The following is a 17,304-nucleotide window of genomic DNA, read 5'->3' on the forward strand; positions in this document are numbered from 1 at the left end:
ACAGGGAGAAAGTGGCTGGCAGGTGAGGGGCAGGCCATGAACTCAGTTTTGGGGACTCCTGGCACCAACACCAGACAGACCCCTTCCATGTGGGGCTGTAACCTTGGCTCCTCTCTCAGGGTGGCTGGTAGAAGTCCCCACTGGGAAGGGGGTCCAGAAAGTCCCAGGACTGTGCTTCTGATTTAGGGAAGAGGCAGGCCTGAGACTGCGGGCAAACAGGGGCCTTTCAGTCCCAGCCCAGAGGAGTAGGAGAGCCAACACAGCAGGCCAGGGGGAGGGGAGGAAAGGGAGATGGCAGAGAGGGATTGGAAAGGCAGCTGGGAGAGTTAAAATATGCAGATGGAGAGATGTGCAAATGACTGGGAGAAAGGAAAGACCCGGATCCCAAGGAATGAGGGAGGCAGGAGTGGCCTCCGGAACCACCATGGAGGGTGTGGTCTGAACCGCAGACCCAGCTGAAACCCAGGCCGAGGGTGGGGAGGAGGGTGAGCTCCAGGGCCTGGGCGAGAGAGCCGCTGCACTTGCCTCGGAGTTGGGGAGGTTATGGGGCCGGGGGCTGATCTCCGAGCCTGGGGTCTGAAACTAGCTTCCTCCTCAGCACAGTGAAGCGGTGCAGGGTGAGAGGATGTGTGTTGGGGCTCAGAGGGAGGCTGGGGGCCCAGGCTCCTCTGCTTCTGACTTCAGACCCTTTTCCTTTCAGGTGTCTCAGAGACACCTGAATGTGCCGGGGCCCACCGCTCTTATCCCACAGGAAGCCCAGGGTCATTGTCTCGGAGGGTCCTCACAGAGGTAAACTGAGGCCAGGGGTGCGGCAAGCTGGTCCCAGCCCCCCACACAACAGCTTGTCTCCCCACTGCTGTGCGTTCCCTCAGCGCTTGGAGCAGTTTGAGTTTGCGCTCCATTAATTTGCAAGTAGGCTGCTTTGTAAGTGTTCTTTTGTCTTTTTCCCTGGCTGTCCTGACTCTCTCTCACCCAACCCGGCTCAGAGGGTGGGGCTGCCTCCCCCACCAGGCCCTTCAGCAGAGGCCCGGCCACTGGTAGCCCTGCGTGGAAAGGCTCTGGGGTGCTTGGTGGAGCCCCTGCGAGGACCCAAGGGCCTGCTGGATGCAAAGCCGGAGGGAACAACGTGGAGAAGCGGGCAGAGTCATCCCTCTCCACGTGGGAAACTAAGGCTGAGGGAGTCCCCGACCAGCTTGGCCCAAAAGTGGTGGAGCAAGAACCGGATTTCGTTTTCCTACCAGGAGTCTCAGCTAGTGCTGCTACACTGGACCACCCACCGCTAGTCTTGCCGCACCCCCTCATACATCTGTGAATGAGCAAGTCTCTGAGGGCACATACTGGGTCTTTTTCATGTTGCTGTCCTGGGCTGGACTCTTTCTCCTTCCCAGGGACCCTCAAGAGGCTGCATAGAAGGACCAAGCAAGTACAAAGGCAACCGGTCTCTACATGCCCAAGGGTCTTCTTTGGACTTGAGCTGAACCAGACTCATAGTGACCAGACTCTGTGCAGATCCCAGGCCAGGGGGGTTCAGAAGCAGAACCATCCCACCCCACCTCCATGCCTTTCAAAGCCAAGTTTGAAAAATGGGAGCTCCACTTTATGCAAACCCCACTCAGATGCCAACCAGGAAGGCACCACAGGTTACGTTTGTTCCCTGCAAACTCCAGGCTCCGGACTCAGCAGCCTAGGAGTCAGAAGCCCTACCTTCCTCACCTGTCTTACGGTGTCCTTTGTGTGTACTTGCAGTGGCTTTTATTTGGGGACAGCCTCAAATCACGAGGCAGCTATGCATTCAAGCATCTGGAGCACAAAAGCAATTGCTCTCCCAGGATCTGTTTAGTTTTGCAACTTCCATACAAGACTAACTTTCTTATATCCCAGTGTTCACCACACCATGCCCCCGCTCAGGTACCCCCACACCTCCTGCCTCTTTTAAGCTGAGGGAGGGATCATCCCCTCTGCTGGACAGAGGACCCTCATCAGCCAGCCCCAGTGAGTGCACTCGGCTTCTGTCCGACTGGACTCCTTGATGCCTACACAATGGTGCACACATGCCCAGAAATCACCCCCTTCTGCCAAAATCCCATCTCGTTCTCATAGTCACTCGCAGCCTTGCTGTGGGCCCATAATGCTCCCTTCCCTCAAGGTCACCTTGGTCCTGTGCGTGCTCCACCTCACCCCACCTGCAGCTGACCTGTGCACGTCACACCCATCTCCCTTATCATAATACAGGCTTTCTGAGGTCAGGCCCCCAACTCCACCCTTCCCCAGTCTCCTGCAGGGCAGGACCCCAGGCACACTGATTAGGTGGTGTGACCTGAAGACCTAAGGGGCAGCCAGCTTGGGAGGAAGAGTACAGCTTTGCAGCCATATTCCTGGGCCACTCCCGGCTCTGCCCTTACCTAGCATATGACTGTAAGCAGATGATAAAGCCTTTGCCTTTCTTTCCTCATCTGTAAAATCAGATACCATGTTTACCTCATTGCACTGTTGTGAGAGGTAACGGATTCATTTCATTCATTCATTCAACAAACAGTGAGGCGGTGAGGAAAGGCGGTGAGGCAGTTTTGTTTTCAACAAAACCAAGGCGGTGAGGCGAGAGGGGTGCCTCTTACCTCCATGGGGCGGTCAGGGAGGGCCTCTTTGAGGTGGAAGTTGGGCAGAGGCCGGGCTGAGGTGTGGTCAAGTGCTTGATTAATATTAGCTGTTATCATAATTCGCATTGTGGGGATAAAACTGAGGGTCTCCAAACTGAGAACACCCTGCTCCAGAACCCCAGATGGAGTGCCCCCAACTCCGTCCTTAACCTCAATGCTCCCGAGCCCAAACGTGGCTTGAGGGAGGGCCCCCCTCCCAGGCCGGGCCCCCAGAATGGAGACAGGAATCACCTCCGCATTTTAACCTGCACCTTCAGGCTTCTCTTCCTCTTGTTGCCCCACCCAGACCCTCCCTCCCCTCCCTCCAGGGTCGCCCTGATGCTCAGGGCCTGCCCATCGCAGGTGAGGACGGCCAGCCCTCCTCCCTCCCTGCGAAGCTTCTCCTTCTAGCAACGCTTCAGTCTGCATGACCTGTCTTCACACTCACTAATTAATAGAATCACTCTTTGTTTTTATGATTGTGTTCCCTTATTTCTTCACCGTCATGACAAGTACGTGTTCTCAGAACGTTCACTGAGGGAAGTAGGGAGGTTGGTGCTCTCCATGGCTTGCAAATGGAGAAACTGAGGCTCGGTGAGGCAGTGACTTGCCTCATGGCAGATGCCCGGAAGGGGTGGTGCTGGCTGCAAACTCAGTCCTCCTCCCACAGCCCCGGACTCTCTTCACGACTGGTCCCGCACTGCACACCAACAGAGCATGCACGCACATATACACACTTGCGTGCACACACGGCACACAGCACCACCCCCACCCACCCCGAATCTCCAGTTCCTCAGAGGAGGGCCAGCCTTCCCAGCACCCAGCACAGGGTTCTGCCCAGCAAAGTTGTTAAGTTCTCACAGATTCCAGCAGTATTGCTTGGGAGAGGCGGAACCAACCTGGCAGGCTGCCGGCTGCCCCCCATCCCTTGCCCCGGGCCAGCTGGTCCCCTCCCCTCTGCCCTCCTCCCCAGCGGCGGCCCCACTGTCCTGCATGCCCGGACTCACTTCTCCAGCATGGACATGACGATCGGAGGGAGCACCAGGATGGGCATCGGGAGGACCACTCTCGTCAGGGCCGTCTCCAGCAGAGCCTGAGGGGTAAGTGGGGGGGGGCTGCGGTGAGCGGGGGCTCCCAGGCTAGGGGACTGCCACCTGGCAGCAAATCCCACCCCAGAGCCCCTAGGTGAGCCTATCACTGCTAAGCACATCTGGCTGAGGGGAATCATTCATGGAACGGCTCACAGAGCCGCATTCCAAACAATGCAGAAGAGTCACCCCCTTCTTCTCACTGCACACACGTTGGAAGAGCAGAGCCCCGTCATCTGCCACGGGTAGAAGAGGGGTGGCAACAGAATTGGCCCCAGGAAGGGGCCTGTGTCCAGAGACGCGCCCGGGTGGGTGGCGGGTGGAGAACCTGAGGGTCTCCGTGAACAAAGCAGGCACTGGAAAGAGCAGGCAAACGGCTGGGCCGGCTGAGCCCAGAGAGCCTCTGGTGCTGAGGGAAGACGGAGATTCCGGGGTTCATTTTTTTTTGGACATCCCTTAAAGACAAAGATTCTAAAGACCTTGCAGCTCGTGGCTCTGGATGAGTATTTCTTAGAGACCAGAGGTTGGCTTTGTAAGGGGGAGAGGTTTCTGCTGAGGGTCTGCTCAGGCTCCGCGCGGGATCTGCCTGGAGCCTGGAGCTGGGGACTCCTGGGGTTCCTGGGCAGGGGAGCACGTCAGGACACAGCTCAGTGACAGGTCTGCACTCTGATGGTCGTCACGGGGAGTTCCTTTAGCCCCACTGGCTCCCAGCATAGCCCCAGATCCCTGGGTCTTCCCTTAGATAGCCAGGGGCTGGGGGAGCCAGGCTGAAGAATACCCAGGGCTGCTGAAGGGCTTCGGCCGCCCTGCCATCTGGACCACAAGGAGGAGCTAACACCACCCGCCTTCCTCAGGGCGAGTCGAGAAAGAGCACAGGTTGGTATCAGGTAGGAAACTGAGGCCAAATCCCTTCTGAGGATGAGCTCAGGACTGAAAATTTCTCCCAGGAACTTGGGTCTTTCATAATCAGCCTCAGAACAGCCTGGGAGAGAGTCCCTCCCTCCAGTCTCCCCAACAGGTGTGGGAATGATGGGACCCCCGAACCAGCCTGCAGGAAGCAGAGGACACAGTGTCAGCAATGGCAACCCAAGCTCCCGCCCCTTGAGGGCTGGGACGAGAGAGGGATCTTCCCACACGGGAGGCTTATGGAGAAGCCTCACTGACAGAGCCGAGGAGGCTCGGGCCCCCAGTGGGCGCTCAGGGGCACAGTGCCTGGAGCAGAGGGAAAGGCTCTGCTGCCTCACAGCTGAACTCCTGTCCTAGCACTTGGAAGCCAGAGCAGGAAGAGCCACCAGTCACCATTAGGAAGAAGGCCGAAAAGCACAGGGAGATGCACACACACACTGGAATTAAAAAAACAAAATTACAATTGCTGAAGTGGGTGCAGCGGCTGAAACCAGAGGTGAAAAGGGGCCTTCCTGTGAGAGAATGCTCTTCCCCAACCACTCCTGGAGCCTGAAATCCCCACACCTTAGCTACACTCACACCCTAGTCAGGTGTCAACTGCAGAAGTGCTTCTTAGCACAGAGCCACAGAGCACCCTTCCTACACTTCCTCTTCTTCCCCAAGAGGACGTGAAGGCCCAGGGGGCAGGGTCCTAGGTCCTCCGAGGGAAGAGAGACTTCTGGGGCTTTATTCTGTCCTTGCCAATTAGCAGATCAGAGAAGCTGGTTCCTGAGGGGCTAGGACAAGTGATGCGGACATTTCACAGTGGTAAGGAAAGGGCATTTGGAGAGAAACAGGGATATTCGGGGGACAGGCACGGCTGGGACACACACACACACACACACACACACACACACACACACACACGGCAGGTGGGGGCGGGGTGAGGAGGAGGGCTTAAGAGGACAAAGTGAGGGCACTTCGGACAACAGCCCTTGAGAAATGAACCATTTAGGTGAAACCACCAGCCTCCCAGTCCCTGCCCACCGCCACCCCCCCCAGCCCTGGGAGGACCCACGTGTCTGGCTGCAATCTTGGAGGAGCCCACAAGGTTGCCGTCACCATCCAGGACATCGATCCCTTCTTCCAGCTCCCCGTACCGCATCAGGACCACGTTGCAGATATTGGCACTGGCTGGAGAGAGAGAGGGGGGCAGGAGTGAAGGGGGATGGCATTCTACCTGGTGGAGACCACTGGGCTCCACCCTCATCCGAGCCTCTGTAGCCGAAGCAGCAACGTTTTGAATAGAGGCCAAGTTTGTGTTCAAACACAGTGGGCAAAAGTGTAGACGTGGTTCCTGTTGGCCTGGTGAGGGGTTTGGGGGCCTGTGGTGAGCAAAGGTGGAAAATAACCAGTGTTATGGAGGAACAGGAAATGGTTCAGGGCTTGGAGAGCGATCACTTATCAAGGAGGCTGGCTCCCCCAGGCAGACCAAATGGATGCCCGTCTGGGGAGGCTCTCCAGCCTGAGGGCACAGCCCCCACTGGTGCCTGATGCTCCACCATCAGCAACTCGGTCCCTTGGACCACCTTTCTGGGCATCCTCTTGAAATGCCAGCCCCCGACATTCAGCCCCTTGCTCTTCAGAGTGAATCAAGTTCCCAGAGATCTGCTTCCTGACAGCAGGCAGGAACCTCAGTGCTCACCCAGCACCGCCCCCTCATCATATGGATGGAAAATTGTGTGTGTGTGGGGGGGCATTTATCTGAGGTCACAAAGCAAAGTGGGGCACAGCTGAAAGGCCACGGAGCCTGATCCTCTGGATACCCAGGAGATGGGGAAGAGCAGGTGGGGTCAGGCAAAGCCACGGGAGTATCTTCCACATTCTTGCTTCACATGGTTGGTTTCTTCCTTTGGCCATGCCCACCCATCTGAGCTGAGATCATGGGGATCTGGGCTGAGGGGAGCACAGTTCCTGGCTCCTTAGTGAAGCACTGGATGCCAGAGTCTGGGGGCCATGCATCAGCTGGTGAGTAGCACAGGAGCCTCTTCCGGCTCCTCTCACCGGGACTCACCTGGCTGGGCCTGGGCTCTAAGCTGGGTGTGGGCACTGACCTCACCTGAACTCCTGCAACCCCGCTCCAGAATGGAAGTGGGGGAACTCGGAGGCGGTGGGTGGGTGGGGAGTAGGGGGTGACAAATGCGGAGCCCGCCTGCTTCACTCCTCCCCACCAAGCGCCTTGCTGTGTTTAAAGTTTTAATTTTTGCTAATTAATGTCAATTAATTTTGTATAATGAGTGTTTAATTTTGGGGAGTGTGTGAGCCTGGGAGCGACTGCAGTTCTGGGCTGTGAACGCTGATTAGCATCAACACCTGCTGCTTCCCCACTCCCTCCAGTGGGGGGGGCGCCAGGGTTTGGGGAGCCGGAGGGCGGTGGGGCCTGGTGGGCAGGTGGAGTGGGAGGAGGGCTGCAGATGCTCCTGGTGCCTGAGCCGATGCTGGGGGGCCCAGGGGTCCAGGGTGCTCGCAGCTGCAGGTCAGGGTCCTGCAGGTAAGGGGTGGTGGAGACCCGGGGGTCTTTGAGCCTCAGCCTCCTTTTTCAATAAAGTGGGAGGTGGGGTAAACAGAGGGGAAGGCTGCGAGGCTCTGCAGTCTCTAGAGAGAGAAGCAGCAGACCACATAGTTTTTAAATGTATTTACAGCACATATGCCATCTTTGAGCAGTTCTCGTGTTTCCACAAGACACAGCCGCAGCGGTAACTGTGGGCAGGCCTCCCCTGCGTCGGGCCGCTCCCGTCCACACAGCAGGCACGCACACCTGTCTCACCCAGGGGCTCTCAACCAGGGGTGATTTTGTGAGACATCTGGCAACATTTGGAGACATTTTTGATTACCATGATCTGGTGTGGGGGGCTGCTATAGACTTCTAGTGCTTAGAGATACTTCTAAACATCCTACAATGCACAGGACAGCCCCCATAACAAAGAATGGTCCAGCTCAAAACGTCGGCTGTGCTGATGCTGAAAAACACTGTGCAACACACATCTAGAGACTGGCAGCATTAAGAAAGTGACTCTGAAGTCAAGGAAGAGAGGTTGGGAGCCCCAGTTTTGGGCTAGCTGGGCTTGCGTTCTAATCCTGGCACAGAATCTCCCGCTCCGCACCCTCAGAGGTGAGCTCCTGCCCCAGCACAACCCCCCTTGACCCAGGGCTCAGGACCAGAAAGAGCCCCCACAGTGGCCTTGGGACGGAGGGCGCCTGGCCTATGTGTTAGTGACCTGCCCTTCTGTAGCCCCAGGAATTGCTCTACATCCTTTACCCTCTGGGTCTCGCTTGCTCTCCACAGTTTTCAAATATGCAATGCAGGCACACCGGGATGAAGCAGGACTTTGGTTCAAACACAAAATGACTTCATACGAAAGGTCAAGTGTGAAAAGAAGTGAAAACCCAGCCTCCCTCCCTTCAGACAGCCCCTCCAAGAATGACACTGACCAGAATGACCAAGCTGCCCTCTCACCTAAGGTGCCTGGATGGAAAAAAGACAGAGAAAACCCTAAAAGCCACCCCCAAATGATGGTGGCCCCCAGGCTCATCCCTTGGAACTCCCCCATTCTTACTGCCTACTCAAATGGCAGGTACCCTGTGATCTCTTCTGGTGACTGCATGAACTGGTTGCCCATTTATGGGGCACCTGCTGTATGCACAGGGTACTTGCCATCCTTGCCTCTGAGCAGTGAGATTGCTGGTCTGTTTCAGCCATTTCCTTTCCACGAGCTCGCCCAGAACATTCACTTCTGCGCTATTCTTTTCCAGCCTTCCCTGGTCCCTCCCAGCCCATTCCTTGCCAGTCCAGTTCCCGAGTCACGGACATGAAGAGGCCAAGCAAATGAGAGAGAAAGAGAGAGAAGGGCCGACCGCGGGCCACGCAAGCCTCTTTTCTAGCACACCAGCAAGATCTACCACTGATGGTATCAGCAGGTTAATTAAACAGTCTGTTAGGGATAATGTTAAGAAAGCTGGCACATTTTCAACTCAGATTGACACCACTCAAGACACAGGCATCACTGATGTTGGAGCAGCAACACTGGGACAGATCACGGGATGAGAGAGAGAGAGAGATGGCTTCATGCTGACGGCACGCTCAGTCAAGTCCCGGGGAAAATATGGCCTTGACTGCTGCTGATATTCTCACATCAGATCCATCGTGATGCAAAATCGTGCCAGCTGTGAACAGCCAGTGAAGTGCCCTGTGTAGAAGAGTGCTCTGCAGAAGACAGAAAGCAAATGTGCAAGAAAGTTCTCAAAAGTAAGACTACAGGAGAGCCTGCTCCCTGAACTAGCACAGACGCACAGGGATTTACAGTCCAGAGGCACACCCGGCCCGGAGGGAGAAGAGTGAAGAGATTGTATCAACGTGCAGGGAAAGGGCACTTCAAGTACAGGGGCAAAGCAATAGGCTGTTCATTTAGGGAAAATGAAACATTATGGCTCCTCTATTCTAAGATGCATTCCCTCATATTTTAATGCTTTCCAAATCACGATGTGCCTTACGGTGGGCGTGTGGGGGAGGGGGCCCCCTGCTCCCCATGGCTGCTCGTGCATGGGTGAACTCAGCCACGTGTATGGATGTTTATTCAAGTGCCACTTCAGTTGCTCACAGCAATCCACACAGAATTTGAACTTAAACTTAGATTCCTAATTGTCGCCTAGAACTTCTTTTTAAAACTTACACTATAATGGAGCACAGGCATGAAAAGTTATTGTACATGCGGAAGATCGTCTGCCAGATACCAGGCACTGCAATTAAAGGCGGCAGAAATTGCCAAACCATAGATAGCTACCCTAAAGAAATGCTTGCCCATATGTACAAAGAGACATTTACGAGGATGTTAATTATAGCGCTGTTTGTAAGAGCAAATAATTAGAAACAACCTAAATGTCCACCATTTACAGAATTTACACGGGAAGCTCTCCAAAACAAACTTATAGGAAAAGGGCTACTGAGCATGTACAGAATGGTTTACTGAATGTAAAAACCTCGTAATTGGTGTACACACATCTGTGTGCACATAAATCCACGAGTAAAGTCTCGGAAGCGACCCACCGCACGGAGTGATGTCCTTGGGGAAGAAAACCAAATTTATGAATTAGGAGTAGGGGTTGAAGGAGTTCCACTTTTTACCCTCAATTTTTCTATACTATCTGCATTTTCACAATGAGAATATAATCATGCTTTACTTGTTTAAAAATTGAAAAGAAATAGCCAAACTTCTTGAAGTAGACCATAAAACATTGAAAGCCAGCAGGAACTGGTGGGCCCTACACTTAAGCATCTGTGTCAAAAACTACCTAAAGCGGCTGATTAACTTCAGGAGTATTTTTTCCTGCAAGTAAAGAAAAAACAGTGAAACTGCCAGTGTAACCAAATAGGAACTGCAGAGAAAAAAATCCCAATACTCTTTTGTATGCTTTGAAATTGTACTGTCGATTTTAATGGGGCTGAAAGGGTCAAGGTTAGAGGTGGGGATTACAGAAAGCAATGGTGGTCGTGATACTGTCCAACAAACGTCCCCGAGAGAACTGGAAACTACGAGGAAGGCTGAGACTCAGAGTCCGTGGCGTGGAAGAAAGTGACTCGGACTGAGTGCGTAGTGAATGCTTATTTACTCCTTCAAATGACCATGCAATACAGTCCTCTTTTCTTCTGAATGGCGATTATATTAATGCCTCTCATAACAGAGGCATCTCAAGAATAGAGAAATGTGTCATTTGATATCTCTATTCATGAACTATAAGAAATGGGAAAATATACTTATTATATATAACAAACAACTACTAAGATTAATTCATGGAGGGCTATGGTGACTGACTCAACAGCTACCGCATTTTGCCGTGTATAATGCACACCTGTGTATAATGCACACCCATGTATTATGCACACCCATGTTTTTGGCCCAAACTTTCAGAAAAGAAACCTTCTGTTTTAATTTTTTTAATTCAATTTTTTCTTTATTTATATTAGGTACTTGTTTTTTGTATTATAAAAAATTAGCATTTGTTTTTGAACATATGGATATTGTTACTGCTTTCTAGAGTTACACTTTCAGTGCAGAAGCATAAATTAAAGAATTAAAAACATTTATATAGACATGGAATTAGTACTGCCCATGTACAATGTGCATCCTTATTTTTCTCTCAAAAATTTGGGCAAAAAAGTACACATTATACATGGAAAAATACGGTATTCTACACTCAAAAGATTAGTCTAAACTAATTGTAATAATCCCTTCCTTGCCAGTGATTGGTTAAGAAAGGAACGTGTGACTGATCTTAGCCAGTGAGGGATGTCTGCAGGGGACTGTGGGGGAAGGTCTCCTCTCATTTAAGAAGAGGTAGCAGATAGTGCCTCCTGGTTTCTGGGCAGTGGTGGGTCTGGATGTGACCTATGAATTACTGATGCCAACATATGAATGACTGCGCAGGGAGCAGCGACCCTGCAAGTGAAGTGAAGCCCCTGACAGAGAGGTAGAAGGAAGGGCCCTGGATGCTTCCCCTTTTGTCAGGTAATTTCCTTTCTACAGATGCTCAATGTCACTAATTATCAGAGAAATGCAAATTAAAATCACAATGAGATAGAATGGCTGTCATCCATAAATCAACAAACAATAAGTGCTGGTGAGGATATGGAGAAAAGGGAACCCTAGTGCACTGTTGGTGGGGCTGCAGACTGGTGCAGCCACTGGGGAAAGCGGTATGGAATGTCCTCAGAAAATTCAAAATGGAACTGCCTTTTGACCCCGCAATTCCACTTTTGGGAACATATCTGAAGAAGCACAGAACACTAATTTGAAAGAACATAAGCACCCATATGTTCATTGCAGTGTTATTTACATTAGCCAAGATTTACGGCCCACTTGTCCATCAGTAGATGAGTGGATAAAAAATAGCTGTGGTACATTTACACAATGACATTCTACTCAGCCCTAAAAAAAAAAAAAAGGAACTCTTACCCTTTGTGACAGCATGGATGGACCCAGAGAGCATTATGCCAGGTGAAATAAGCCAGTCAGAGAAAGACAAATACCATATGATTTCACTTACATGTAAACCAAGTGAACTAACAAAACAGAAACAGACTCATAGATACAGAGACAGACTGACAGCTGTCAGAGAGGACGGAGTTAGGGACTGGGAGAAACAGGTAAGGGGATTAAGCAATAAATAAATAAATAAATAAATAAATAAATAAATAAATAAATTCCTTTACATACTAGTTAAGCTGGTTTGAGTGAAGGTTTCTGTTACATTCAGCCAAAAATCCATAAAAATGAATAAAGAGCCTTAGCAATTATTAAGAAGAAGAAATAGTGATAAAAATTACTGAAAAATAGTTGAGTAGGAATTCATAAAAAATGTTTTAAAAATCAATGAACATAAATTCAATCTTACTAAGCGTCAAAATAGATTTTTAAATTTAAGTGAAAAAAATCAATCTACAGGAGTTCTCTACAAGTTTTCGAGATCATCCTCACGGGTTAAATGGTTTACACGTAGAGTGCAGTGTGTTTCCTCGCTTCATTCATGACGTGCTCTGTCACACGGTTCAACGCGCAGTAGGACAAGCACCCCGTTTTTCTCTGATATATGTACTTTCCAAGGTGTCTTCAAGAAGCTCAACCCCCCACTCCAATATTCATCTGGATTTTCTTCTAGAAGCTGTAACACTTTACTTCTCACATTTTATCTTTATCTGGAATTTATTTTTGCATGTGGAATGAAAGAGAAATCTCTTCATCTCTCTTTCTTTTTCTTTCTTTCTCTCTTTGTCTCTTTCCCTCTCTCCTATTTGGAAAACCCAAATGCCCAAAACACTCGAGGTTCTCAACCATATTGGAAACTGGAAAAATGCACCTTAAAATGAGAAAAGAACCATTTCACATGCACAAAATTTCTGAAAGATTGATACTACCAAATGTTAGAGAAGATGCAGAGAAACAACGACTTGAACTTTGCAGGTACAGTAAAAGCCAGGACGCTCATTTGGCAGCAGCCAACAAAGCTCAAGATGCGCAAGCCCCCAATGCGGTCACTCCAGTTCTAGGTACAGACGCTAGAAGGGCGATTCTCAACACTGGCTGCACAACCGAAACCAAATCTACCACCCAGATCTCAGCATTTTGAAAACACTGAGGTGGTCGTCCCCAAACCTCTGCCCTGGAGAAGACCCTCCTCTAGGTGTGCCCACTACTGCAGTGCCACGTGTGGTGATGAGAAACCGGAAACAAGCTAGGAGTGCCCAATTAATCAACTGTGGAATCGTCACACAGTAGAATGCCTGGAGCGGCTGAAATGACTGGATAGGTATTAACATGGATAAATCTCTAAACCACAATGGAAAGCAGGCTATAAAAGGACATGAACAGTATGACAGTTAATGTAAACTTACGAACACGTAAACAATACAATTTCTGGCTTGTTGCACACACACATATGATATAATATGAAAAACAAGGAGAATGCAAGCCAACAGCCTCTGCCGCGGGGACAGAAGAAACCAGAATGAAAAACATGGAGGGCAAAGGAGGCTTTGGGTACATCTAACATTTTCCTTCTCCCTTTCCTATAATATCCCACGTGTCTGAAATAATATGTCATAACTTTTTAAAAAGCCACTGAACAAATGACCGTGGCTGTTAAAACGGATTTTTATCGCGGCCATGGAAAGACATTCCAGACTGATTATGAGGTTAAAGAGCAGCCTGCAGAACAGTACACACAGTAGGGTCGCCTTTGTATTAAACACGTGTCCATTATATAGATACAATACAGGCAGAGACCCTACACTTTTAGATGTCTACTAGAATTTTGAGGGATGTATAATGAACTTACTTCTGGGGAGAAAAATAGGATTATTTAACTTTATATAGCAACCATGTATTATCAGAAAAAAGTAGAGCCATTCTTATTTTAAAAAAGAAAACACTAATTAATGGCAACCGGGAGAGTGGAGCTTCGCTCTTGGCTCCAGGCTGACTCGGGACCAAGTTCTCCTGATTCCACTCTCTCCTCTCTCTCTATCTCTCATTCACTCTCCTGTTTTCTAGGTAACACATGAACACAGTAAACAATTCCAATCATGGACAAGTACAAGCAACACAAAGCGAGTCTCCTTCCAACCCCTGCCCCTCGGCTCTGCTCCCCTCCCCACAGACAGTCACTTCCCAGGTCCCTGCCAGACACGGTCTGCAGATTCACAAGGAGACATGTATGTACATCACCACCTTCAACACACGTAAGCACTCACATTCTTGAATCACATGTGAATGCAGCCCTGGGCCTTTAGAAGATGATAACTATCAGTGAGGATGCACACCCTAATATTTGCTTAATTTCATGGTATTCTCCATTATTCTGCCTCAGAGGCAGTGCTATATGGCACAGATTTGGTTTTTTTTTAAATAGCTGGAGAATTTGAAGAGTTTTACATCCCACACTGAAGTGTCACAAACTCAGGGTTGGGAGTTTCTGGATTGAAAAATCAGCCTATAATTTCAGGTGTAGGCTGACTCTGACGTTCAATGTCTTAATAAAAGATTTCCTGCTAACACAGTCATCTTCCGGAAAGCCCCCTTTTTATCACAGCCACTCCCACAAGTGAGGTTCCTCAGTGGTTCTCCCCTTACTGTGAGATCAAGCTCAAACTCCAAGCTAATACCCAAGGCCCCAACTAGCCCTCTCCTCTCCTGTCCCCTGAAATCCCAACTCCCTTCCCTGCCCCCGGCCTTGTGCCTCCCACCTTCTCTGTCTCTGGACTCCTCATCCCTCTGATTTCAGGAATTATGGAATCTCTGAATTGGAAGGCTGTGTATAAGCATTCCCTGAGCACCGACTGTATGTCAGGTCCCAGGCAACCAGAAACAGGTGACTTGGTCACACGTGAGTGCCCCTCACAGCTTTCTGGGCCAGGCTGACGCTCGGACACTTAGCTGACGGAGGAGTCAGGCAGCTCCTTCCGATCACAGACTGTCGGGTGTCGGGAAACCCTGCTGCTCTCGTTGGGCTCCCACCTGTTGGCTCCACCCTGGATGTGTGAAGTCCAGAGCTAAGCAGACTCAGGTGTTCTGCACACTCTATCTCGAGGGACACAGCCGAAGTCTTGAGGGGCCTCACCACGGCCACACGGTGGGCCTGTTCTGGGCGCACAGCCCGTGGAACCCCGGGTCTCTATCCTAAGCACTCCGGCCACCTCAGGTCGTGGCACTCTGTCCTTGTGCAACTGCACTTGTCTCACACCACAAACCTCATGAGGTTTTCTTCGATCCTGGGACTCTTGCCTGTGAATTCACAACCACAGCAGAGCTACTGCCCCCATTTCTTGCGTGTGACCCACAGGCTTCCTCTGACCAAGGCAGCTGTACGCATAACTGAAGAGGGCGACGGGAGACGGGGCCCTGGACGCACCACTGGAGACTTCCCTTTAGCTGACCTGGCCCCGCTGCCCATGTCCTCTTAGGGCCTGACATACCGAGGGTCAGTGCCAGTCTGGGGCAGCCCAATCCCGGCACCCAGCGCAGCCCAGCCCAGCCATCCCTCCAAATCCAACACGCCCAGGTGGACCTGGTAAGTGGGGAGTTCACGGGTCATCCACCCTAGCCTGCCTACAGAAAGGTGGATTACAGTGATGATGAAAACTTGTATGAGAGAATAGAACATTCAAAACAACTTTAAAATTGGAAAAAAAAAAAAAAACAGAATAAATGTCCAAGCAGCTCCAGAATCTCACCACCAACGTCATCCGCGTAGAGTTCCAGTTGGGTGTCCAATTTCAAACCTTTTCTACCAAAGCACCCATCTGATCGCTGAACAAACATTGAGCACCAACTGTGTGCCAGACACTCAGGAGACCTGGGGGTTGGTGATGAATGAGATCATCACGGAGCTCACAGTCCGATGAGGAGGCAAACTGCGAAACAAAGTCAGTCGGCACACACAGGGGGTTCTGGTCTAACCTTGACTGGGGCTATGGGGGTGGGGGGTGGGGGGCTTCCTGGAGGAGGTAGTGAGCTGAGAAACAAAGCCCTGCAGCCAAGGGAAGGCAGCAGGTGGGGCTGAGGTAGCGGGTAAGTGTGGGCACTCCAGGGAAGGAGGGCCATGCACAAAGGCCTGGGGCCTGGGGAGAGAGGCTGGAGGGGGTATAAGATTCATGCTGGCTAGGATGCGGTATGAGCAGGGGCAAGCCCAGCGGTCAGGTCAAGGAAAAGACTCATAAGCCTCCAGAGGAACCTTGCCGTGGGTCGGGGGAGTGTTAGTCATGAGGCCCAGGACACAGCTGAAATGGGGGAGTACCCTGCTGTCTCCTAACCTTAGGGGAGGAGGGTTGGGGGGGGAGCAGGCCTGGGACTGACCCTTGGGTCTCAGACACACTGCCATGGCCACCTTCCAGGTGAGGTAAGCAGGGTGGACTGAGCAGCAAGGCAGGAGCAGCGAAGAGGATGGGGGAATTAATGACACTACAACCTTTGTGGCCCCGGGGGCCAAGGACAGTGTGGAGATGGGGACAGATGTGAGGCACACTGGTGTGAACGAACAGAAGACCTTCTCCCAAAGGCTGCCCAGACCTCCTGAGGAATAGACTGGCTGGTGAATCCAGAGCTTTTTTTCATGGTGATGAATTGAGCTGTGACATTTAACATCAGGGACTGCCGTAGACAACACAGAAAAAAGTCATTTCCCGGCAAAGGGCTGGCATTTCCGGTCCCTGCAGGAAGGTTATTCCCTGAGCCAGGAGTCGGCTGGCCGGTGCCGAGGCTCAGGCCTCCCCACCTGGGAGCTCAGTGCCCACATTGGGGTGGATTCAACCAGGCAGCCTGCGGGTGACCTTCAGAGCTTCCTGCCCTGCCCCCCAGGCACACATTCAGAGCCTTGGGGGCACAGCCATGCTTGCCAGGTGACACCTGGGGTCCCCAGCTCTCAGCTCCTGGCCCCACCCATTCCTGAAAAGGTGTGTCTACTCCTCTGGCCAGGGCCCACCCCATCATGGCACCGGGGACCTGGAACTCCCTGCTGCTGGCCACTCCTCCCAGCCCCCAGGGCCTCACGTGAAGGCTGTTTGTGAGGCCTGCCTCCGTTGGAATGGACTCTGCTCAGGGAGGCTGGTGGCCGGACCAGGAGGTTTGTATTTTTCCGATGCCTCCTCAATTGACCTTTAATTACACTGTTTGCCCAGCTCCCCAAACCATTAACTTCCACCTCACAGCAACCGCACGTCAATTAATGGAGGGCCTGCTCCAAGCTCGAGCTCCTGAACGCAATTAAGCGTGACAGTCCACAAATAAGAAAGAACTGGAGAATTAATTAAGGTCTAAACAAATTAATTACCAGTCCCCAATCGATTCTGATGCCAGCACACACCGTCTTTCCTAACATGTCTGCGTATAAATAGAAACTGAGATTTCCCACATGATTGCTGTTCTAGACCAGGGCACAGCAAGGCTCTGAAACTGCCGCAGGGAGAGGGGCTGCAGTGAGTATCCCACACACGACCTCGGCTGACAAACCGGGGGCAAACCTGGACGTGCTCCTGGTCGGGCACCGGGCAGCCCCAGCCTCCTCTGGACCACGTCCCGCACGTTCCAGCTCCAGAACTGAAGGGTTATTCCAGGGGCCTTGAAGTAGCCCTGGGCTCTACCTCTGAG

At 51.5% G+C, this 17,304-nt stretch overlaps 1 protein-coding gene across 4 annotated transcripts in view; it reads right to left on the reverse strand.

Annotated features, from left to right (window-relative positions):
- The window catches only part of SFXN5 (sideroflexin 5), a 100,955-nt gene that overhangs the window by 20,341 nt on the left and 63,310 nt on the right, over nucleotides 1–17,304 (reverse strand). For 2 of the 4 annotated variants that reach the window (XM_037126265.2, XM_053663318.1), the window contains exons 11-12: nucleotides 5,688–5,803; nucleotides 3,644–3,729 (exon numbers count right to left, since the gene is read on the reverse strand). In XM_037126265.2, coding sequence (XP_036982160.1) covers nucleotides 3,644–3,729; nucleotides 5,688–5,803 — 202 coding nt within the window. Of the gene's footprint in view, nucleotides 1–3,096; nucleotides 3,337–3,643; nucleotides 3,730–5,687; nucleotides 5,804–17,304 lie in introns of those variants that run through there. The other 2 variants (XM_037126264.2, XM_037126266.2) reach the window with 2 other exon arrangements.

The sequence above is a fragment of the Artibeus jamaicensis genome, unplaced genomic scaffold, assembly GCF_021234435.1.
Source record: "Artibeus jamaicensis isolate MK-2021 breed Jamaican fruit bat unplaced genomic scaffold, CSHL_Jam_final contig_3174, whole genome shotgun sequence".
NCBI lineage: Eukaryota > Metazoa > Chordata > Mammalia > Chiroptera > Phyllostomidae > Artibeus > Artibeus jamaicensis.